This window comes from Plasmodium vivax, chromosome 11, assembly GCF_000002415.2.
Source record: "Plasmodium vivax chromosome 11, whole genome shotgun sequence".
NCBI lineage: Eukaryota > Apicomplexa > Aconoidasida > Haemosporida > Plasmodiidae > Plasmodium > Plasmodium vivax.
Genome location: NC_009916.1, coordinates 1,647,708 through 1,670,723, shown reverse-complemented (window position 1 = coordinate 1,670,723; position 23,016 = coordinate 1,647,708). Strand labels below are relative to the sequence as shown.

Sequence of the window (23,016 nt, the reverse complement as noted above, 5' to 3'; positions counted from 1 at the left end):
ATTTGCATTTGCGCCGCGCACCCTTTTTTGCGTGAGCCCATTTTGTCCATTTGTCGCGTGCGCGTGAACGCTTCCGCATGGCCATTCGCTTGAGCGATAACGCGAAACTTACAACGTCGGGATGATTCCTCTAAACGAATAGGCCATTTGTGCCATTTGTACCATTTGCACTCGCAACCACTGAGGGCGTCGCCCCGGAACAGTCGCACACCGCGTGCATACAGAAGTATATGCACATGTGCATGCGCATGTGCATGCGTATGTGCGTGAACGTTTTTTTTTTCTTTTTCCTCTCACGGTGATAGTACACAAAAGGAGTTGTTTTCTAAGGGAATGTCACCAACTTGGGTTTCTAACTTATTGGACGATGTGATGGGGAGGATGGCATGGTTTCCGCTGCTTGGTGAGCCGCTTCCCGACTGAGTTGCCAAACGGATGACCGAACGGTTGCCGCGTGGGATGACTGGCCAACGAACTAGTCGACCCGGTTTAAAAATATAAGTATGCACTGCGTCGCGATTTTTTTTTTTTTTTTTTTCCCTTCTCCCGTATGCCATTTTTTTAACCAATCAGTGGGGGACCTCCGATGATGCGATGCATTGCCTAAGTTGGCTTGGCGCCCCTTCCCCTGCAACACGTACGTTTAGATAAGCACATGATCAGCGGTATTTATCTTGCATATGCGTATTAGTTGGGCTCCTCTTTTTCCCCCTTGAGGAGCGCATCCAGGGGAGCGTTCCCAAGTTAGCGCCATTGGCCTTTCCACCGCCCAAATCAATTTTACATCCCTGCTGTGCGGCCAACATGGAGAACCCCCCTTCGGAAGACGCGGTCACACTGCAGTGCACAGAGCAATGCACAGAGCAGTACGCGATGCGCAAAGGCGAGGTCAAAGGAGAGGTCAAAAACGTAGTCCAAAACGATGAGGAAGACATAACCAATTATATAGTTAGCAAAAAAATGAACTTGACGAAGGAAAAAAACGAAAACGTAAAAAATATGAAAAAATTAATTTCAAAACATCCAGACATTTTTATCAAGTCGTCCATCCTATCGAGAGAGTTCCAACAAAACGTTCAGGACATCCAAATCGTCGTCGATGACTTAAGAAATAATTGCGAGAAAGTAGTAGCCTTGTTCGAGGCGGGTCATCACAAGAGCAGCATGGAGGGGATGAACCTTCCCAGCAGTGTGTATGACACCTTAGGAAGTGGCCTTCCGGCAGACATGCTCAAAATTCCTTTAATAATTCACCGGAGTAACGAGAAGGGGGACGTGCACCACAGCATGAAGTACATACCGCTATGTGGAAGGGTGAAGCTACATCTGTGTGCGTTACGCAGCTGCCAATCGAGTGACCGCAATTTGGCGAACTACCTACGGAGTTATAAAAAAAAACTCAACAAAGAAATAAAAAAAACGAGGGAACTTATCTCCCAGTTGGTCATGAAATGTGAAGACGTGGACACCCTAAAAGTGTATCTTCAGTATCTGGCCAACATACGAGATTATTTTTTGCTACCTCCAGGGGGGGAAACAACGAATGAGAAGTTTTCAAGCGAAATGAAGAAAGGTGAAAATGGTGAAAATGGTGAGAATGGTGAGAATGGCGAAAATTGCCTGAGCGGGTCAGGTGAAAAACGGGAAAACAATCTGACCCGCTCAGGCAGTTTCGCGAATTGCAAAGACGGGAAAATGACGAACGAGGAGTACACGCGGCACACATTCTTAACGCTGAAGCACTTTCGCATACTACAATCGGTGAGGGAGCAACTGGAGAAAAAAATAAGCAAGCGGGGAGCGAACAACTCGTTGAGTGCACATGAAATAGTCCAAATATTTTTGCATGAAATTGCAAACTTGAAGAGCAGCTACGAGAGGCTGTTCCATTCCGCGGACGCGAATCTCTTTAGGCACGTCGTGTTTCTTTACTATTTCGCGCTTTCCCTCGTGCATATAAAGATAAAGCAGGGGAGTGGAGCCCCGCCGGGGGGCGGCGCGAACAAGCTCGCTGGGGAGAAGTACCACGCGAATGCTCACAGCCAGCATTTGCTGAGCAAACTCAACCGAGAATACCTCGCAGGCGAATTGGCAAACTGCTCAGAAGAGGCGAACGCGTCGTTCAGACAGAGCAACGGCGAAGAAGGGGGACAGCCTCCCCTGCGCCTTTTTCTCAACCAAAGGTACCCCTTTGTAAATGTAAATAGCGCCCTCTTCAACTACATGTATTACTGCGTTTTTTTCAAATGTGAAAAGGAAGTTTGTTTCCCCCCACGAGGGAGCGAGCATGGGGAGGAAGGGGGGGAAAGGCTTCCAGCAGAGGAGGAAAAACTGCCCCACGGGGGGAAAAACCAAACGCCAGCTCCCCACAGGAAAAAAAAAATCAGCGAGAAAGAAAATCTACACAATTGTGCAAATGCGTTACGCAAAAACCACTACACGTGGGTGAATTCCTTGTACGAGGAGGGAAACGCAAAATGGAAACGAAAAAAGCAAAATGAAAAGACAACAGAAATGAAGCAAACCATTTTTACCAACTACCTATCAATACAGGCGTTGGTTCAAAGGGGAAATATAAAAGACTCCGTGCACGATTTGCTCCAGTGGCGAAAGAGTTGCGAAGAAGCTGCCTTCGCGAAGGAGAACAGGAGGGCAATTTCCATTACGGGGTTAAACGCGCCTGTCCTTCTGGACAATATTTTAAAAAAGATTTTTATCCTGTACGTTTACCACTTTTTGGAGAGAGCCAGTTTTCACTTTTATGAGAGCGTTTTATTTTTCGATGAGGGTGAGCAGCAGGAGTTTGCTCAGCCGGGGAAGAACATCCTGTGGCTCCTGCGCGAGCAGCATCAGGAAGGGAGCGAAGAGCAGACGGGGAAGCAGCACCCGGAGGGGAGCGATGAGCAGACGGGGCAGCCACACCTGGAAGGGAGCGATGTGAAGGCAGGGCAGCTGCAGGGAGAGCGGCAGGACGACGCCAGGGAACCCCCCCTGCACCGCGCGCGCCGCACGCAGAAGCACGCCTTCCTGAACGCCTACTTCCTCCACCTCCTGTTCCTCCTGAAAAGCATAAAGCACTACGTAGACAAGTCGCTCACCTACATTATCATTTTATTGTTCGAAGAATCCTTCAAGAGGGTGGTAAAAAAATTGGTAATGATTTATTTGGGCAATCAAAATATGAACTTTAAGTATTCTACGTTTCACCTAATCGTGGAGTCCCTTTTTAAGATAATTTTCCCCTTCAGCTTTTCGTTCCTGTCGCGCGTTTTCCAAGTGGACACCTCCCGTTCGACGGTGGGGATGGCCACTCCGCCTGGGGCTCCCCCAGCTGCGCCTACCAAAGGGTTATCACCCCCAGGGTGGATACGTGGCCCAGTTGCTCATTACTGCTGCGATGGTCACTATGTTATTTTATTTTTTATTTATTTTTTTATTTTCCCCCCTTCAGGAGAGCATCTTCCATGTTCTGGACAGCTACGGAGTTGGCGCGTGAGGGGCTTCCCGAGGCCGTCGCGGCAGCCACGTCCAAGCGTCAGAACGTCAGAACGTTCACCGTGCACACATGTGCGTACGAAGCAACCCTCCTTTCTGATTTTCCATTTCTCATTTCTCATTTCCGCTCTCCGCTTTGCGCTTGCCACGAGGAACAAATTTCCAGGGGGGCCGATTTGCCGTACCCCTGGCGAAGATGCGCCCAGCGGGCTCCTCCCGAGCTGGCTAAGCTTAGTTTACAAGTGGCAAACGGGAGGTGATTTTTTTTTTTTTTTTTTTTTTCGTTTGGCTCCACTTGGGGGAAGTTGTATTTCCCCCCTCCACGGTCATCAACGTTGTTAAAAGGGACGCGAAAATGAAGGGAATGCAAAAAGGCAAAAATGCACAACTTCACATGCTGGCAAATGGAAGGATCAACGGGAGCAACTCCCCTTCTGCGCAACGACGCGGCCGCTCGGAAAATCCCGCGAGTGGGAAAATGGAACCCCGGGGGGTGAACGCGTAAGGGGTGAGTTCCTCCCCAGTTATGCCACTTGTGGGGTGTTTGGAGCTACCCCTGGGTGAAAGGGGTGGAGGTGTTAATTGTGTTTCCTCTTATTCCCCGTGCGGAGGGCAAGTAGTGTATGCAGCTAGCCAAAACGGGAACGTCATTTCGCTTTGCCCAATCGGCATACACTCCGCGGGATGCACAAAAAAAAAAAAAAAAAAAAAAAAAAAATACTTAGCTTCTTGCGGGGTTTTTCTGTTCTTAGGCACCCTTCCAGAACACACCAGTTCGTCGCTCCACAAGTGACGGGGGTGGTGGTGATTTATTTTTTTTTTTCCCGTTACCGCTAATGGGAGGAGTAGGGCGTTCATTTGGAAAGGGAAAAGCGAATGAGTAAGTTTCCCGGGGGGAGAATACCAACCGGATCACAAGTTGCGCCAATAAAGCAGCCCCCCTCTGGTATGCACTTGGGAAAAAAAAAGTCATGCGGGACAATCGCGCAAGGGGGCGCCAAACGGGTGTTGAACAAAAGGAAACGAAGCCAGCACAAGAACAGGAAAAAAAAAATAAATAAAAAAAAATAAAATAAAAAATATAAACAAATGGAAGAGCAAAATTTAAGCACTTTGCGCATTCATATGGTTTACTCTTTTTCCCATATGTGAAATTTTGCTCGCATTTGTGTTGCATTTTTTTTTTTTTTCCCTTTTGCGTTCTTTTCGTTGTTCCCACGTTGGTTCTCCTTTGCATTTATTTTTTGTTCGCTCATCTGTTCGCTCATCTGTTCGCTCATCTGTTCGCTCATCTGTTCGCTCATCTGTTCGTTCATCTGTTCGCCCGCCTGTTCCCCCGCGCGCATTCACCCCCGAGGGATAACCCCTTCGTGAAAAAAAAAAAAAAAAAGAACTTACATGCTGCGCGCTTGTACGCGCACAACCAGCGGAGCGCCCCGCGTAGCATAGGGAGAATGCGTGGGACAGGCTGAGGGAATAGGGGAAAAAGAGGCACTTCGTGGCACCTCGTCACGCCCGCCGGGTGGTTGGGTGGCCTTTGTGGGAAGCGCCGCTAACCCAGTCAACGCTGCCAACCCCGCCAACGCCGCTAATCCCGCTGACCGCTTAGGATGAAGGCGGAGGCGGGGGGGAGCCCCAAGGGCGAGCCGCCCACGGAGGTGTACCTGCAAGTGTACCAGAAGATGAGCATCTACTACGAGTGTGCAGTGAACGAAGAGGAGAGAAAAAACAAAAAAATCCTGAAGAGGAAAAAAAGCATTAACGAATTGAAGCAAGTACAGAGAGAGCTACTCGATTTCTTTGACCAAAACGTGCAGCTCTTTTCAAACCCATTTCACTTCCTCCAGTACGAAGAGGAAGACGTAAATAAAAATGACTTGAGGAACTACATCACGGACAATTGCTCCTACTTGTTAAGCTACATGGAAGATATGATTAAGTGCTCCGTGATGCTCAACCGGAGTGCCTTCCAGGTGTGCCACATGTTTAATGAGGTGTACCAACGGATTCAAAACGAGTGTGTGAGGAGCGAACTGACCAAGGCAGAATTCATCTGCGAAGTTTTGAAGGCCTGCATTGAAAAGGAGAATTTAATCCTCATGATATTGGTCTCCATTTTGAGTTACCTCAATAGAGATGAGAAGGTCGGGGTGACCACGCGGTATGGGTACTGCAGCGAGGAGAGGGAGGAAAATCTAACCGACGGGGAGGGGAGGAGGCGCCGTCTGGGTGACGCGGCAAACGAGGGGGAAGCAGACGGGGGGGAAGCAAACGAGGCGGACGGGACAGACGCTCAAGAGGCAGACGCTCACGACGCTGACGCGGATGCGGAGGAGGACGACCTGAAGACGTCCAGCGGAGCCTCCTCCTCGTCCAACAACTCCGCGAGCAGCCTGCCCCCCCCCAGGAGGGTCTCCACGGAGCGCACCTCCAGCGCCAGAATCAACGCAGACAGGTTCTCCCTCTACGTCCTCACCCACCTGGTGGAAAATGACCTAATCGAGCACATCCTCTCGGAAATGGAAAGAATTTTAAAGTTCCTAATCAAATACGATGACATTTGTATCAAAATGGATTACGTGTTTAGCTACAAAGCTCACAAGATAAACGTTCTGTTCAACCTGGTGGATGTTCTTTTTTTATATTTTTCTAAATTTCATGCCACCACCACTCACGTCACGAGCTTGTTTAAGCTCATCAACCATGTAGTCTCGGCGAGATACTTTGAGTTTGTAACGACGGACCATTATGTGAAGGAGCTGGACAATTTGCTCTTCATTCATGCGAGGAAGAAGAGGAAAAACTTTTTCAAATATTTGAAGACCGTTCGCAATAATAAATTCGTTTCCCAGATGGAGGAGTACTACCGACTGGACATGCCTGTGGATGTGGTTGGGTCGTTGAGCTCAGTCGAGGCCGCCCCGTTCGGCAGTCAGCAGGCGGGTGGCGCGGCTAATGGTGGCAGCGGCGGGGGAGCACCCATTTTGGGGAACCTCTCCGGAGGGGTGGAACAAAAACCGTTTGGCGGAGCCCCGCAAAGTGGGGGGGCCCCCGCGCAGGGCAGCGTGCCGAGCATCTTGATAAATGGCCAGGAGAAGGGCAAGGAGGTGGGCACGTTGGGAAGCACGTTGGGAAGCACTTTGGGAAGCACTCCGGGGGGCGCATCAGTAGGTGCGTCGGGAAGCACTTCGGGAAGCACTTTGGGAGGCACCCCGGGGGGCGCATCTGTAGGTACGTCAGCAGTCACATTGGCCGACACCCCGTGGAGCGCCCCCCCCCCGAACGCCTCGCGCGACGGAAGGCACAAACTCTACGAGCAGCAGAGCGACAAGCTGCGGAGCAGCCAGTGCCTGAGCCGCTGCCTGGACTGCCAGGGCTACTGGTACGACTGCAACTGCAGCTTGGGCGATTTTGACGCCTCCAGCCTAACCCTAACGACGCAGATTAGTTTGCTCCTCATATTGTGCCTACACCCAAACGTGGAAAAATACGTCTACGAGAAAAAGAAGAACATCCTTGTGGAGGAGACCTCCCCCAGTAAGGAAGACGTGAGTTACCTCCTCGAACGGAAGAAAGAAAAAATAAATTTCCAAAATTTTTACTACCCAGATACGTGGAGGTACAACTGTATGAGTTCCCACAAGGAGCTGAAGCATCTGAGCAGTTTGAGGAGCACCTATTCGGTGAGCTCCGCTTTCGTAAAAGAAAACGTGTCGCATTATTATGCCTTCTTTACCAAGATAAGTGAGGAGGCCAAGCGGAAGAGGAAGAACACGAAGAGTGCCGACAGGATGGAAGGGTCAAGACAGACCTCAGCAGAGCAGCAACCCCAGGGAGACGACTTCTGGAAGGGTGTAACCACATCTGAAGGGGGGGAAGTAACAACCGAGGCGGTAGACCCGAACGTTACCATTTTACGCTTCGTTGTGAGTCTGTTTACACACAATAAGGAGGAGACCTTCTGGGCCATCTTCGAGGGGAACGTCTTCAGAGTGCTCTACGACGTGGTGCTGAAGAAGGTTTCGAGCGCAACTCTCATTGGCACTCTCATGTTCCACCTCTTCCACATGTTATTTTCCTACTCGTTTATAAGGAATTCGCGGACGACTGACCTGTGGAATGCCTTTATAGACCATCACATAAGGAGGGACTTCCAGATTCGGCGCAGGAGGAGGGGCGCCGCTCGAGCGGGGTTGGCAGTGGAGATGGCAGCGGGGTTGGAAGTGGGTTTGGCAGCGGGTCTGCCAGCGGAGCCGCCAACAGAGCCGCCAATGGGTCTGCCAGCGGAACCGCTCCCCCTTGTGGACGCGTCCGATTTTTACAAACGCCGGAGAGGAAGCGACGCCCTCTGCGGAGAAGCGGCCCCGCAGGACGGCCCGAACAACATCATCCACATATACAAGCGCAAGGGGGAGCACGTCATCGACGCGTTGACTTTTTTGAAGGCCCTCTGCAATGGGTACCCGCGACTGGTAAAGAAGTACGTCTGCATTTTGAAGAGCGTAATTAACCGGTACCACTCCCGAATCATGGAGTTTTCCCAAATGGAAGAAACGGTGTTCCACCACAGCGTTGACCAGCAGGTGAGTGAGTACGGCCCGAGGGGGGGAAGCCACGACGTGGGGTATCTGCACAGCGGGGGGTATGTGCAAAGTGGGGTTCACCTCCACAGCGGGGGTCACCACACCGCAAAGGAAAGCACGATGGCCAACCTAAACGAGGAAAGGAGAATCACCATAATGAGGTACAAAAATCTAAAAATCATTGCAGAAGAGAAGATGAAGATTTGTTTGGATTTTTACTCGGACGTTTTCGTAAACGTCCTGGACTTCGCCTCTGTCCTTTGCAATAACCTCTACGATTTGAAAGTGATAGAGCATGTGGTCCTCTGCTTCAAGACGCCACTCACCGCCAATTTGAACATCTTCAACTTGACGAAGAAGCTCTACAGTCAGTTTGTATGCACCCTTAGTGGCAAGTACAATGAGTTTTCTAAAATTGCCAATCAGCAGCATGTCTACGGGAGGACTAGAGGAAGTGACCGAATCGGAAGAGTTCTTCACCTTCTAGATGATAGAAACCTCATGGGTGCCGGCAAATTCGTTGAGAGGGACCCATACAGGAATGTCCTAAACGGGAGGATGTTCTCCACCCCATCTGTGGACGAGTCGAGTGGAGGAGCGGGCAGCTCTGCTGCCTTCCGCGGTACGGGAGCCTCCCCCAATGGTGAAGTCCCCACCTCGGTGAGCGCAACGGGAGGAAGTAACAACAGCTGCTACGTCACCTATTTGTACTACTTTAAAATTCTGCTGATTGAAAAGCTGTTCGAGCAGAACAATGCGCTTAAGGCGATTTTGAAGAACCACCAGCTGCTGGAGTTCCTGCAGAGCAATAACGCCTATCTTAGCAACCTCATAAAGGAGAATGCGCTGGTGGAGAGGCACCTGGTGGAGCGCGGCGTGTTCAAGTACGACCGCGCCAAGTACGAGTCCTTCTGCAAGAGGCTGTCTCTGCAGCGGGACCAGCACGCGGGGTGCGTGCGCGAGGCCAGCCGCCTCCTCCAGGACATCGCCCTGGGCACGGAGAGGCTGCGCCCGTTGGCGGGCTGCAAGTTGGTTGGCAGCGGCGGGGTTGCGAGGGAAGCGGTTGCCAGCGGTGAGGTTTCGAGCGGCCAGGTTGCGAAGGAAGCGGTTGAGAGCGGCCAGGTTACTAACAACTCGGCCACGGCTAACACCGCTAGCGCGGTCAACTCCCCTACCACCGCTAGCGCGGCTAACACGGCTACCCCCCTTCTGGCGAACATCCTCGCGCAGGGGAACTGCGTGGACCACCTGCTGGAGGAGAACAAGCTGACGGAGAACCTGCTGCGCGAAAACAACTTCCTCAAGAGCGAGTTCACCCGGCACGGCGTGGCGGACGCGCTCTTCAGAAACAAGCTGGACGAAGCGCAGCTCGACGGGCTCAAGGCACTCACCAGAAACGAATACGACGTGAAGAAGATCCTGGACTACGAGGAGAAAATAAAAAACATCAGCAAGAACAACGACGGGTCTTATAACAACAAGGAGGCGATCAAAATCTTTTTCGAGGAGAACAAAAACGCAGTTGAGTTCTTCCTGGACAGTAAGCTCAAAGGGTCAATGCTTAAGGACGACGCGTTTACTACCTCCAATGAGGACCTCATGAATAGGGCCAAAGTCATTCTGAAAAATGAACTGCACAGTGAGAGAAGGGGTAGCAATATCGATGCGAGGTACCTCCTGGCAAACATCTTCGAGCAGAATGTGTATCCGTACAACTGTTTGAAGATGCTGGAGAAGTGCCTCCTCTTCCTCTCCTCCGTGAATAACAACAAGCTGTGCTACTACCTGCCGATGAATAAGAACCTGCTGATCGACTACATCCTGCTGGAGCAGTACGATGGGGGAAGCGCAGTTAGCGGCGGAGTTAGCGGCGGAAGCGGTGGCCTTGTTGGAGGAGACGCCCTTGGCGGCGGAGGACCCAACTCCCGAGGCGCGGAACACCTCCAGGCGGAGCTGAAGAGAAGCAAGCCGCGCCCCCTCGAGCGGGACGCCAATCTGTTCAAAATAAAAAACCGAAAGTACAATAACCTAATTTCACTTGTCGAAACGGACGACCCAATCAGCACAACCAACTTTAAGAACGTGTTCATTCACCACTTAAATTTGCAAAACAAAGTGAGTGAGTCCAAGGACAAGAGCATCAAACAGTACCGAACCATGCACCTGCTCGACATCCTTTATGAAGTTATAAAGACGAAATATAACTCCCATATTGATGTGATCAATTTGAAATGCCTTTGTTTAGAAATCCTTTGCTCTAGCTTCGTAAAGAACTCCTCCTCTGCTTTGTCTGTTTTATGCACCCTCACGGACGTTTTCCCGGATCTTCTATTCGAGGCAACGAAGAAATACAACGAGCAGAACGACCGCATGAAGAAACACCTTGAGCAGGTCGACAGGCTAGTTTCGTTGGGACAGCTGAAGAGCAACACGCTGGAAGCGCTCGCCTGTAACTTCACCACTCCCTATTTTAACCTCAAAATTGTCATCACCTTTATGAAGTGCGTAAACTTCCTGCTCTACATGATTGGCATTAAGAGGAAGTTCAACCTGTCCCTCACCCGCATCTGGCACTTCTTCAACAGCATAGACAGGATTGACGAGATCGACCGGAAGGTTCGGCAGGGGGAGCGGCATGAACAGCGGCATGAACAGCGGCATGAACAGCGGCATGAACAGCGGCGCGACCCCGGGAAGAAGGGCTACTACTCCGACCACCTGGGGGATGCCCACCGCGCCGGGAGGAAGGAGCCCAAGGGAAGGAACTACATCTTCTTCGACATTTTTTTTAACTTCGACCGGTTTTTCGACGAGCTCCACACAGAGGAGGAGGAAGAGGAAGAGCAGCAGGGAGAGCCGCTGGGGGAGCAGGAGCAGCAGGAACAGCAGCAGGGGGACGGGGACCGCTACGATGAGCAGGCTGCCCATGGCGGGGGGGGCGCCCCGAGGCGGAAGAAGAAACAGTTCAGCAGCGCGCCCCTTGGGGGGGGAACGCACAGCGGAGGCAACGGGGGAGCAGAGGGAGCAGAGGGATCTGCTGCTTCATCACGGTGGAGTGTGGGCGGGCGGAACCAACACGCGGAGGCACAGCGAGACGAGCGTGACGACCGTGATGACCTATACGAAAGTTGCTTGAAGAAGAAACTAATGATAGAGGACTGCGAGAAGAACGTGTGCAAGCATCTAATCATGCTCACCAACTACGTGGTTCAAAACATTTTCTACAATCTAGTAAACAATTTCGTTTTAAAAAAAATAAGAGACCATAAATATGAAAGTGAAGATCATCTAGAAGAGCATATCAAGCTGGAGCTCTTCATGAGTCGCCAGGAGAACTCTCTCTTTAGAAGGAGGTACAATTACTACATGCAGAAATCCAAAAATTTAGAATCTCAAATCGTTAAGTTGCAGAACGAAATTCATGCGAATACGACGAGCATCATGCAGATGGAGCAGATGTTGAGGCAACATGCCATTCCCTTTGAGCCATACGCTTTCGCGCAGAGGATGCTCAACCAGTCCTTTGCCGAGGTGGGCAATTTTGGGGATCCCCTTTCTTCCCATCCCGGTGCAGCATCGTCAAGTTTGCTCCCCCCTTCGCTCTTTACCCAACAGAGTGCCACTCCTGGTGGGCTGTTTAACCCAGGAGGAACGACCACAACGCTCTTCAACGAAAGGAACAATTTCGGAATGAATTCTTCAACATTTGGGAGTGGCCTGACCAACACGGGGACCATCGGGACAACACCTGCAGCTTCTCCCTTTTCTTTTATGCGAACAGATAATCAAGTCGGGGCCACATCCACTTTGGGAATGCCTTCCACCGGGCTGGCCACTCAACCATCTGGGGGTACAGGAAGTCTCTTCGGATCTTCATCATCACCAAGCGGTTTAATGAACAGCACAACTGGAGGAGGTCTCTTTGGCACACAGAGGGGGGGCGCTCTTTCCGCCTCCCCCAGCATGGCGGCATCATCTCTAGAGAATGCAAGAACAGCGTACGAGCCTTCCGCGCGCTGGGCCTCCCCCTCCCTCGCGGGGACAGCCACAACCCCAGCGGCGAGCTTCTCCTCATTCATGTCCGGCGGGACGATCAACAAAGGGGCGGCCGTGGGCACCACCGGTGGCCTATTCAACACTCCAACGAGCGCCCTTGTAACGAACAGCAGCGCGAACAAGCCGGCGACCGGATCTTCCCTCTTCGGATCCAATACGACCTCGTCGACCGGCTTGTTCGGCCCCTCTGGCACGACGAGTAGCGGCGCATTCGGGTTCAATCAGGGCGGGGCTGCCTCCAACAGTGCCTTGATGAGCAACACGAACAAGCTTTTTAGCGCCCCCGGCAGCAGTGGCAATCTTGGCAGCAACGCGGGGGGGTCGTCAAACCAGATGCTCACTCAAGGAGGAGCCACGTCGGGGGTGAGCGGATTGGGCGGTGGAGGAAGAAGCCTCTTCGGGGGAACGCAGCAGAGTGGGGGCGGCCTTTTCGGAAGTGCGCAGCAGAGTGGAGGCGGTCTCTTCGGAGGTGCGCAGCAGAGTGGAGGCGGTCTCTTCGGAGGTGCGCAGCAGAGTGGAGGCGGCCTCTTCGGAAGTGCGCAGCAGAGTGGAGGCGGCCTCTTCGGAAGTGCGCAGCAGAGTGGAGGCGGCCTCTTCGGGGGCAGCACCTCGTCGAACCCGAACCAGCAGTTCCTGCAGAATAACAACGCGGGCTCTCAATTTGCAAGTGCAGGATCTAGTGGCCTGAACAAGCCCAGCCTATTCACCCCAGTGAGCCAAAGCAGCGCCTTCACGAACACGTCCCTACTCTCTGGCAGCAACACGTCCAACTCGTTGTTCAGCACGAATCGGATTGGCACCAATGCCTCGACGAGCAGCCTCCTCAGCGGAAGTGCCAGCACAAACGTTTTGTCTAGCCCGGTTGCTCAAAACAGCGGAGCGAGCAGCTTTGGAAATCTTACATCGTCTAGAGAGCAGAACCAGAGTGGAATCTTTATGCCTTCGCAGAGCACGGGCTTGTTCTCGCAGGGGGCGGGCTCCTCCTTCGGCGGCAACCCCATGCAGGGTCAAGCGGGTAACGTAGCGGTTAACCAAGCGACTAACCAAGCGACTAACCAAGCGACCAACCAAGCGATGCAGCCAAACTCGTCCTTCTCTTTCATGAACAAGTCTACCGCCTTAGGAAGTGCTGCCGGCACAGGGACAACATCTGCGTCCTCCTTTTCGACCATGTTGGGAGGGGGGACCACCACTTCGTCAGGCTTCGGCGGTGGCAGTAACTTAAGCGGCGGCAGTAACCTGGGTGGAGGCTCCTTATTTGGGGGGAGCTTATCCGGTGCGCATAACCCTCTCGGACAGAACAGTGCAGGCAATATGGGCAGCACCGGCGGAATGAACACCTCGCTGGGCCTTTTTTCGGGCCAAACGAACTCGTCGCTGCTGTCCGGGCAGGCGGCCCCCCAGAGGGCGGGCCTCTTCGGAAGTGGCACTCAGCTAGGCGGGTTAAGCGGCTTGAGTGGAGTGGGAGTGGGAGTGGGCGGATTGGGCGGCATGGTCCCCCCCCTGCAGAGCGCCTACGAAAGCCTGAAGGCGAAGACGAACGCGCTCTACGCAGAGGTCTACAAGCACCGCTTCGAGCTGAAGAAAAACGAATACAACCTGCTGAAGGAGAAGAAAATCCAAGTGATTAAAGAAAACAAAATGAGGGAAACCAAGAGTAACGCGGACATCAATTTTAGGGATAGAGAGATGTACATCCTGATTGTCCTGGTTTTCATTTATTTTAAGTTAATCCTCAAGGGGCCTCTCCCCCTGAATGATAACAATAGGAGCATAAACAGAGTGATGAATGAGCGCTTCAATTTTTCGTGCGATTTTAGACCGACGATGTATCTGTTCGACCAAATTTTAGGAGAGTCCAGCAAGTTCATGAGCGTTTTTCTGAATGTAATTCTGCTGGACAACATCATGCACGAGGAGAACCGGGCCATGCTCCAGATGGTCCTCAAGTGTAAGAATTACGTGGACTACATCAGTGTGTGCGGCCAGCGGAGGGCCCTCTTCCGTGGGGGAGGCGGGGGAGGCGGCGTTACCGATGGAGGCCGCTCCTCCGGGGGAGACCGCTCTCCCGGGGGGCGCGATCCGTTCAGCTCGGCCACCTGCCAAGTGTACTACGAGAAGAAGATGCAGTACCCCACGTGCTCCTACTCGAAGGGGCTCTACACCGCCCTGTTCCTCTGCAAGGTGAAGGCCCTGGGGCTGGAGATCCTGAAGATCCTCTTCGAGCGAGACGTGCTCTTCATTCACATGTACACCCTCTGGAAAAATGAAAAGATGCTCCACAGGAAGCTGGACAAGTTCCACTGGGAGGTCAACCTGGCCGACGCGACTGCCGCGAAGAGCGAGCCGTCCGCCCCCGCGCGGATGGCGGAGGCGGGGGTTAGCGGAGTGGTCAGCGGCGGGGTTAGCGCTGGGGCCAGCGGAACCGTCTCCGCAGATGCAGAGGACGACGGGGAACCCCGCGCGGGAAAAGACATCAGCGTGACCGAATCGCTGTGCACCCCAATGTGCGTGCACAACTTCCTCTTCAAAAACATCAACGTGAATTCCAGGACGACCTACCTGGTCCTCCTTCTGAAGAACTTCCTCAGGACAAAAGAACTAGACAAGCTAATCATTTATTTAATTTTACAAATCATCGTGCGCGACTGTAGAACCACCATTAATATACTTAAGAGGGACAAAGAATCCTTTAACTTTTTAAAATATGCCTTGCGAATCATTTTTACATATCACCTGAACAGACAGAAATTTATCAACTGCTTTATCATTTCCAATAGGACCATTCAGATGGAGAGAATTGTTAATAACTTTTTGGATTTACCTCTTTTGTATTTCCTCCGACGATCTCCCACCCGTAGGGGAGGCAAACCCTTTGTGGATGCGAAAAGGAAAAGGAGACTACTGCCCACCCAGGGGGGGGGGCTACGCAGTAAGGAAGTGTTGAACGCGGCCAACTGGTTGACCTATTTGAAGAACCAGAAGGAGAGAAATGGCTGCGCGGTGGAAGACGAGGAGAGTGACCCACGTGATGAGTTTGAGGAAGACCATCTGCAGGGGGGAAGGAGGAGGAGGGGGGCGAAGTTCCACCCACGCAGGGATAGGCGAATGGCCACGGGTGCGGGGCAGTCAGGCAACAGGGGGGCAGAGCCCTACATTGACGGTGACGAGGGGTACCACGATGAGGAGGACTACGATGGTGAGAGTGCTTCATATGGGGAAACCGATCAGTATGAAGACGAGCTCGACGAGTGCGACGAGTGCGACGAATACGGTGAGGGGAGTGACTCCCCCTATGGTGGGAGCCGCTCGCCTGGTCGTGGCAGCCCCTCCTACGACAGCGACGAGGAGGACCCGCTCTACCTGAGCGATAATCTGTACGGAGGGGGCGGAAGCCGAGGGAGGGAGATAAGCAGGTCAGGCAGGCCAAGCAGGTTAAGTAAACCCTCACGACGCCCCCCCGCCAGACGCAGGCAGAGGAAACCCCAGCTGGACGAAGAACTGCTAACCACGTACCGCCTGAAGATGAAAAAAAAAAAACAAATGAAGTACATATATGATTACCTCTCCGACAGTGACCTAATAGACACCATTAAGAGTAAAAAGATATGCGTCTTTTACGACGATAAAGAAAAGGAAGAGGACAAGGACAATCTGGGTCTCTACAATCTATCGTGTGACTATAGCAATGATAACTACTGCCGGGAGGACTACTATAGGGAGGTGAAATCGGTTGACGCCAAGGTGGTGGGGTACTGCAGCTCGTTTAATTTCCTGCCCATTAATAAGTTTTACACCGAGAAATACGACTTTTTGGAGTCCGAGCTGGTGCACGTGAGCGACCTCAGGCTGTACCTCTACGTCAAGTCCTTCAAGCGCCACGCCTACTTTAAGCGGCTGCTCCGGATAGGCAGCGCAGAGGGTAGCGGCGGAGTCAGCGGCGCGGTTAGCGGAGAGACTAGCGGCGCGGTTAGCGGAGAGACTAGCGGCGCGGTTAGCGGCGAGGGAGGAAGGCAGGACGAACCGCTTAACAAACCGCTTAACGAACCGCTTAACGCGCCGCTTAACGAACCGCTTAACAAACCGCTTAACGAACCGCTTAACGAACCGCTTAACCCGAAGGAGCCGACCGGCGCGGGCAGCAGTGAGTTGCGCGGCCAGTTTCGCGACCGTGTGCCCCCCCCCACCGCGCAGGGAGAAGCGCAGGAGGAAGCGCAGGGGGTATTCACCCACCAACGGAGCAGCTACGACAAAACGGACGAGGCGAAAGACATAGAGAGGACGATCGAGGGGGAGCTAAAGTTCTACGATTTCTTCAACCGACTGAATAAGCTAAACGAGAATATGTTGTTCCCAGGCAGCTTCCCAGATGGCAGAGAGGAACAAATGAAGTACCTGGACCATTTGAGGAAATCCGTTGGGGGTGAAAAGGAAACTCATGGGAAGGAGTACCAAGAGCAGGAGAGTTTGCTCATTCCGATGAAGGAGCTACTCAAAGAAAAGAAAGAAGAGGCAGCCAAAACGATCAGCACAGAGATGAAGAGGAAATACATTCTACTAAGCAACGAGCTGTGTGAGTGGGTGGAACTGAGTCACCTCATTAACGTTGACATCGATTACAATGACATCCGAGGGCTGAGCAACAATAGGGTTTTAAATAATTACAGTAAGATTTCCATTACGAAACTTATTCTGTACTTTTATGAAGTGCTGACGAGGAAGTTTTTGTTCCTAAACAACGCGGACTCTCTCATTGAGAGTTGCATTTTGTCCCTCCTCGGCTTGTCGTTCATCCCGGCCAAGCACAGCGAAAAGAAGAACGTACTCACCACCGTCGACGAGGGGATGGAGATGGAGCAGCAGTGCTTCCTCAGCACCATCATTGACAGCGTCATTGTGGACTTTTCCTCCTTCGAGAGTGTGCGGGAGTTGATCCACGTGGATTACCGCCCCGGGGAAGAAGAAGCGGTGCAGGGGGGAGAAGCGATGGGGGAGGAAGAGGAAGAAGTGGTGCAAGAGGACGACGACGAGGAGGAGGAAGTAGACGTGTTGGGCGAGATGCACTGTGCCGATTCGCGCCGCCCCCAGGGGAACCGCTCAAACCGCGCTAACTGTGCGAACCCCCCGCAGGGAGAGGCCCCGCGCAAACGCGCCAAGCGGAGGGACTACTACAAAAGGAACATTCACCTGAGCACCCCCAGCAACTGGAGGCAGTATAATATATTCGAGAAGAACTCCCACCTGACGAAGAGCCTCAACATCGTGCACATGATTGCAAAGAATAAAAAAATAAAAGACTACGTCATCGCGTTGATAACCTCCATGTGGGTGAACAAGTTCAACGTCTTCTATTACCTCACCCAAAATGTAAATATACAAAAGCTCAAGGACACAGAGAAGATTATCTTCTTCAGAATTTCCTTTCATATGTTAAATGTGTTTGTTCCCATCATCGACCATATGCTTAACAACATTGACCAGCACGTGGAGCAGTTCGCGGATGTGAATTTCGCCCTGGGGGGTGCAGAGGACGGTGAGGAGCGCGGAGAGGAGCGGGGCGACCACCCGGCTGGAATATCTCCAAACGAACAGCAACGTAATAGGGAGGACCAAACGGGAAGACACAACGTCAACCCTTTCGACTCCATCATAAATGAGGACAACTTTAACGAAAAGAAAACGCTCTTCGAGTTTCTAAGCCCCATCTTCAGCTGCGAAAATGCAAATAATTTTGTGAACCACTACCTGCACATGGTCAGAAATTACAACGACCATTATTTGAAGCACTACATCTACCACTACTACTTGTTCAATTACGATTTTCACTTTCAAAGTGTTTTTAATTTTTCCAATGTCGAATTTGTGCATTATGTGAAGAATGACTGCGCCGCTCAAGCGGAGGGGGGGGTGAACCTCTCGGCGGAGAGAAACGTGCATGTGCTGTACACCAGCATCATCAACACGTATGTTAACTTTTGCGGCGTTCAAGCCGTTCGCTCCGTTCGCGGCGTTAGCGGCGTTAGCGGCGGGGGAGTGCCCGCGGAGCTCATGAGGAAATACGACGACCCACTGTCGCAGGCGGACGTTTTGGTCGAACTCCACCCAGATGGAATGCCCACCCAGAATGACGAACATGTGGAAGACTCCCAAAAGTATAATCGCCTGAACGGTTCAGGCAAAAATTTCAACTTTGAGCATTTGAATGAAATTATGGGGAATAAGAAGCACCTGCGGAGGTTCCTGAACAGGTACTACCTGAACAGGGGTTGCCTGCAGGGGGGCGGCGGGCAGGTCGTCCCCCCCGGGAGGTCAGGCAAAGGGAAGGGCGATCGCTCGGATAAGCGGTTGCGCCGCACTGGCGGGGTGGCTACGAACTCAAAGCGGCGGTACCTGCAGAAAAGCGTGTACATCTTTAACAGCCTGAACTACCTGAACATCAACTACAAGAACTGGCTGCTGGTGTACAAGACGTATATCGAGAAGGTGACCCACCTGGTGGACCTCATTTTGAAGATCAAGAACAGCAGAGTGAACAAGAAGATTTATTCTTTGAAGAATTACTTTTACATAATTAACAATATACAGAAGCACCTGCGGGGAATCACCTGCATCATCAAGTCCTCGCACTACATAAACTTCAACATTCAGATCACCCCCATTATGTTCATCGTGTATCTGTTCATTACCATTTTTTTTTTCTCGCACAATAGCGGCTTCGCCTTCAGCTACCTGGCGCGCACCAACCGGGGGCTGAAGAACCTGCTCCAGGGCGGCAAGGACAGCTCCGATGGGAAAGCCAGTGGTAAAGGGGAAGGCAGTACGGATGGTAAGGCGGATGGTAAGGCGGATGGCAGAGGGGATCACAAAGGGGATAGCAATACATATGGCGGCACGGACGAACGCGGGGGAAACCCCCCCCGGGCGGAAAACGCCGCGCAGCGCGGCGAGGCGCACAAAGCGGAGCACCTGAACTACCACAAGAAGTTGAAAATGTCGAGCCTTTTCTCCAAGAGGATTCTGAACAGGGAGTTTGAGGACAACGTGCTGAGGCTCCCCAAGAGTTGTGGCGGTGCGGATGACGATGGGGGGGCAGGGCAGTCTACCTCTTCCTACACAAGAAACTACCTCCACCGGATGCGAGACAACCGTGTGGGAGGCTACCCCCCCACCGGGAGAGCCGCAACGAAGTACTGCGCAGAGGCAGCCTTCCCGGGGGAAGACGAAATGGAGCTCCTGCAGCAAAGTGGAAGCAAAAAAAAAATACATTACGATGTGCACAGCGAGTATGCCAAGCTGATTCTAAAGAGCAACGAGTTTTTCGATGACCTCCTGGAGCTGTTCATTTTATTAATCACCAAGAAGCATCCCATTTTGAACAAATACACGGTCATCTACATTTACGAGTGCCTCTACACGCTTCTGAATATTTATCATTACAACTACCAGCGTAATAGAGGATCGGGGGGGGAGGAAGAGAACGACCTGGGGCAGACGAAGAATCTGTTCCTCTCCCTTATGAAGCGAATCGACCAGGATGTGCTGAACGATTTTATTTGCAGCCTTTTCACAGATTCGTACAGGAGCTTCATCACCAACAGGACTTTCATCATTCCCGTGTACTTCTACAGTAATGTATACAAATTTATAGATTTCAACACGGAGGTGTTTCTGTATACCAACGGGAGAGGGGGAGGAGGTCCTCCCGGCGAGCGTATGCTCGTCAACACGGGGGAAACTGCGTTGATGGGCGAGGATCCATATGAGGAGAACAACTGGGGGGAGAGCGGCAAGCCACCACCACCTTTTGGGGGGAACAACCTGGTGAGCTTCCACTTCAAGGAGCACCTCAAAAACAAGGTGCACCTGAACAACCGGAGCCTGAACATCTACGAGGAATCCTTCTGCTGCAACTTCTTCTACAACCGGAATGACCTGAACGTGTTAAGCATCAATTTGCTCATCTTCCTGCTGAACAAGATTGGCATACACGAAATTGACATCAAGATAGACGAGCAGAACATAAAGAAGCTTATTAAGGGGAACCTATTTATTATGCAAAATGTAAAGGAACGGCAAGCCAATAATGATGGGAAAATTCTACACACGTGCTTTTTGCTTAGCTCCCTCTGTGACACCACCTACGTGAATGAGTTGGTTCAAAACGCAGATCTGTTTAACTTATTTCTAAGCAGCAATATTTTTGATAATTCGTATGAGTATAAATTCCACTACCTTTGTTCGAGCATCCCCTTTTTGACCTTCCCCACGAATTTCCTACAGAACAAGAACATTTACCTCCCCCTTCCCTCCCTCATCATTTCGTACGTCACTGTCATTTTGAAGCTTGTAGATAAGAAGGGCCTGCACTTGTTCAGGTGGATTGGAAGCTGGGTCGTCAGGAACATTCACATTTTCGTTAACCACCTGATTGTTAATAACTATTTGATGAAGGCCAAGGAGATCACCCACGAGGTGAACAACTTCACCACGTACAACCACGAGTTGGTGTACAAGTGCCTCTGCTACGCCAGCACGTGCAACTTTTCGCACCAGCCAAGTGAAAGAAGTGAGCGAAGCGGTGGAAGTGGGGGAAGCGATGAACGGGGCCGAGGCGACCACCACTCCGAGTGGACCCGGCCGGGGCAGCGGCGCGCGCAGCGCGATTGGCTGGGCGCCCCCCAGAAGGACCGAGCCAGCGCGGAGGAGTTCATAAACCACGCCAACCTGGGGGCCGTCAACTTGGACGTCATCTACGCCAGCACCTACTACCTGCTGAGGCTATATAAGAACTATTTGCTCTACATCCACCAGAACTACCTGACCCTGAAGAAGCTCAACATTGTGAGGATGAAGCGGGGGGAGCAGGGACTTGCCTCCAGAAGTGGCGGCGCCAAGAAGAAGCGAAGCGGAAGCGGAGTAACAACCATGATGGGGCAGGGCGGAATCCAGTCGGACGATGAGGAGGAGGATGACGAGCGGGTTGGTCACGAGCGAGACAGCGAGGAGGACGGTTCAGAGGACAGCAGCGAGGATGGCGCGAGTGCGAATGGCGGCGCGGGGGAGAAGGGGGGCTTCTACGGGGAGGCGCTCGCGCAGCACGGTTCTGCGCGGCAGCCCGACGAGCAGGTGATGGGGGGAAGCGGAAGGAGTGGAAGAAGTGAAAGAAGCGGACGAATTGGAAGTAGCGCAAGAAGCGGAAGAGGCATACGTAGTAGAGGCCCGGGTGGACGCAGCCTCCACTCCGGCGCGGACGACCTGTTCATCGAGCGGGAGGTGCAAAACTGGGCCAGCGCGCACCCCGCCCACGTGGCGCAGGGGGCGGCCAAGGAGGGGGAGGAAAGCCTCTCCTGGGGAGGATCACTCGCTGGACCGCTGAACACACCGCTCGACACCCCGCTTGACGCTCCGCTGGACTCGTCGCTAAAGTTCGAGTACAACGAAATTTCGCTGAACATGTGCAACATCATAAAGGAGCACAACTACATCCTGCAGTACATCAAGGACCTGCTGAGCATCCTCTCCATTTTCGTCGTCTATGACATCAGCCTGAATGATGAAAATGAGTTGTTGAGCAAAAATATGAACAAGGACATGCTAGAGGAGAGGAGAAAAAACATAAGGACCCACCGAATTCTGCAAAACATTATCCCCAAATATTCCATAAAATTCCATTGCATTAACCTCTGCTTAGATATTATAGAATATGACATTGGGTTGTATGATGAGTATGTGCAAGAATCAAAAACGAAATATTGTGAATATATAAAAATGATTTTAAAGGTCTTCATGAACACCTGCTTCTATTTCATCAACTTGATCAAATTTGAAAACATCAGCATGTTGAAGAGTGTCTCCTTGGCCATGAAGAAGCTCACCAACATCATTTACTTTTTGCTAAACAATCTAACGTCTAAGGAGAAGTCCCCCGTGCAGAACTTCCTGCTCCACTGGTTTGTCTCCGACCGGGCGGGGGGCGCGCCCACCTACGGAGCTGCGGGGAAGGAGCAGCACCAAATCAACGCGGAGCTCTTCAACGCGGACTACACCCCCTTTGGGGAGAAGAAGGCCGGGGGGGTCGCTTCCGCTCCCACTGCCACTCCCACCCCCCACGCGGAGAGCGTCAAGAAGTTCTTCGAAAACATCGAAATTGACATCCACGTGATGAAGAAGATCCTCACCTGCGTGATTTACTTCACCTACGCCATGCTCAGCAACCAGAAGGTCAGCCAAATAAACATCGAAAGCATCAGCCTCAAGCACATCGACCGCATAGATTTGAAGAAGCTCGCCAACTCCCACCTGGAGAAGAGCAACATCCTCAACGTCTTCACCTTCATCCTCCAGCGGTCCACGCAGATCTACTACCTCATCTACAGCTACGCGGCGAGGCGCTAGCGGCGGAGCAGCGGAGCGATAGCGACGGAGCAGCGAAGCGATAGCGACGGAGTGGTAACGCCACAGCATCGCCTAAGCAGCTTCTACGCGGCAGCATCTACGCAGCACCGTGTGAGCCACTGCACCCCTCTTTTTCACCTCTCCATTTTTTACCACCTGCACATGTTCCTTTCACCAGCTCGCACTTCCCCTCACATGTGGGAAGTCGCGCCTCAGAAAAAAAAAAAAAAAAGGGGCACTCACAAACGAAAACAAATGTTTAAAAATTGCTTACGGCGCGCGCGTGCAGACGCGGAACGCTGGACTTAAACTGTAAATTTTAAAAATTTTAAAAAAAGCTTTTAAAAAAAATTGCACCAAAAAAAAAACACCACGTGGTATTTCCGAGTGGTTTCCCGAGTGGCATTCCCGTGGGATAGGGCGCTCCCAACGGCAGCTCTGTCTCTGTCATGCCTGTGGGGCAGCTTTGCCATCACTCTGGCGTTTG

The 23,016-nt window shown here is 52.1% G+C and overlaps 2 protein-coding genes and 2 non-coding genes across 4 annotated transcripts, besides 41 other annotated features; 3 read left to right on the top strand and 1 right to left on the bottom strand.

Moving 5' to 3' along the window:
* The first annotated feature begins 43 nt into the window (after positions 1-43).
* Positions 44-75: a microsatellite.
* Positions 76-771: 696 nt separating this feature from the next.
* Positions 772-806: a microsatellite.
* Positions 805-3,496, top strand: PVX_113605 (hypothetical protein, conserved; the record flags this gene model as incomplete). The annotated part of the gene is made up of 3 exons (XM_001616062.1): positions 805-2,937; positions 3,016-3,297; positions 3,452-3,496. The coding sequence occupies 3 exons, from the start codon at positions 805-807 to the stop codon at positions 3,494-3,496; spliced, it is 2,460 nt and encodes an 819-aa protein (XP_001616112.1).
* Positions 890-910: a microsatellite.
* Positions 894-913: a microsatellite.
* Positions 1,279-1,313: a microsatellite.
* Positions 2,240-2,278: a microsatellite.
* Positions 2,279-2,298: a microsatellite.
* Positions 2,943-2,969: a microsatellite.
* Positions 3,088-3,123: a microsatellite.
* Positions 3,497-4,069: 573 nt separating the features above from the next.
* Positions 4,070-4,101: a microsatellite.
* Positions 4,102-4,596: 495 nt separating this feature from the next.
* Positions 4,597-4,623: a microsatellite.
* Positions 4,624-5,105: 482 nt separating this feature from the next.
* PVX_113610 (hypothetical protein, conserved) lies at positions 5,106-22,529 on the top strand (the record flags this gene model as incomplete). Its single annotated transcript, XM_001616063.1, has 3 exons — positions 5,106-15,550; positions 15,602-16,079; positions 16,329-22,529. 3 exons carry the CDS (start codon positions 5,106-5,108, stop codon positions 22,527-22,529), a joined length of 17,124 nt encoding a protein of 5,707 aa, XP_001616113.1.
* Positions 5,944-5,974: a microsatellite.
* Positions 6,291-6,326: a microsatellite.
* Positions 6,386-6,410: a microsatellite.
* Positions 6,405-6,476, top strand: PVX_113612. Its single transcript has one exon. It is a non-coding gene; the product is annotated as a tRNA-Ala (tRNA).
* Positions 7,789-7,820: a microsatellite.
* Positions 7,852-7,932, bottom strand: PVX_113614. The gene has a single exon. It is a non-coding gene; the product is annotated as a tRNA-Leu (tRNA).
* Positions 8,222-8,263: a microsatellite.
* Positions 9,084-9,103: a microsatellite.
* Positions 9,448-9,467: a microsatellite.
* Positions 10,843-10,863: a microsatellite.
* Positions 12,862-12,907: a microsatellite.
* Positions 13,189-13,209: a microsatellite.
* Positions 13,697-13,716: a microsatellite.
* Positions 13,943-13,968: a microsatellite.
* Positions 14,495-14,518: a microsatellite.
* Positions 15,392-15,512: a microsatellite.
* Positions 15,561-15,589: a microsatellite.
* Positions 18,024-18,051: a microsatellite.
* Positions 18,855-18,890: a microsatellite.
* Positions 19,242-19,545: a microsatellite.
* Positions 19,535-19,556: a microsatellite.
* Positions 19,705-19,796: a microsatellite.
* Positions 19,872-19,897: a microsatellite.
* Positions 20,202-20,280: a microsatellite.
* Positions 20,475-20,498: a microsatellite.
* Positions 20,499-20,521: a microsatellite.
* Positions 20,509-20,534: a microsatellite.
* Positions 20,995-21,023: a microsatellite.
* Positions 21,051-21,072: a microsatellite.
* Positions 21,204-21,295: a microsatellite.
* Positions 21,993-22,026: a microsatellite.
* Positions 22,358-22,380: a microsatellite.
* Positions 22,530-23,016: the final 487 nt, after the last annotated feature.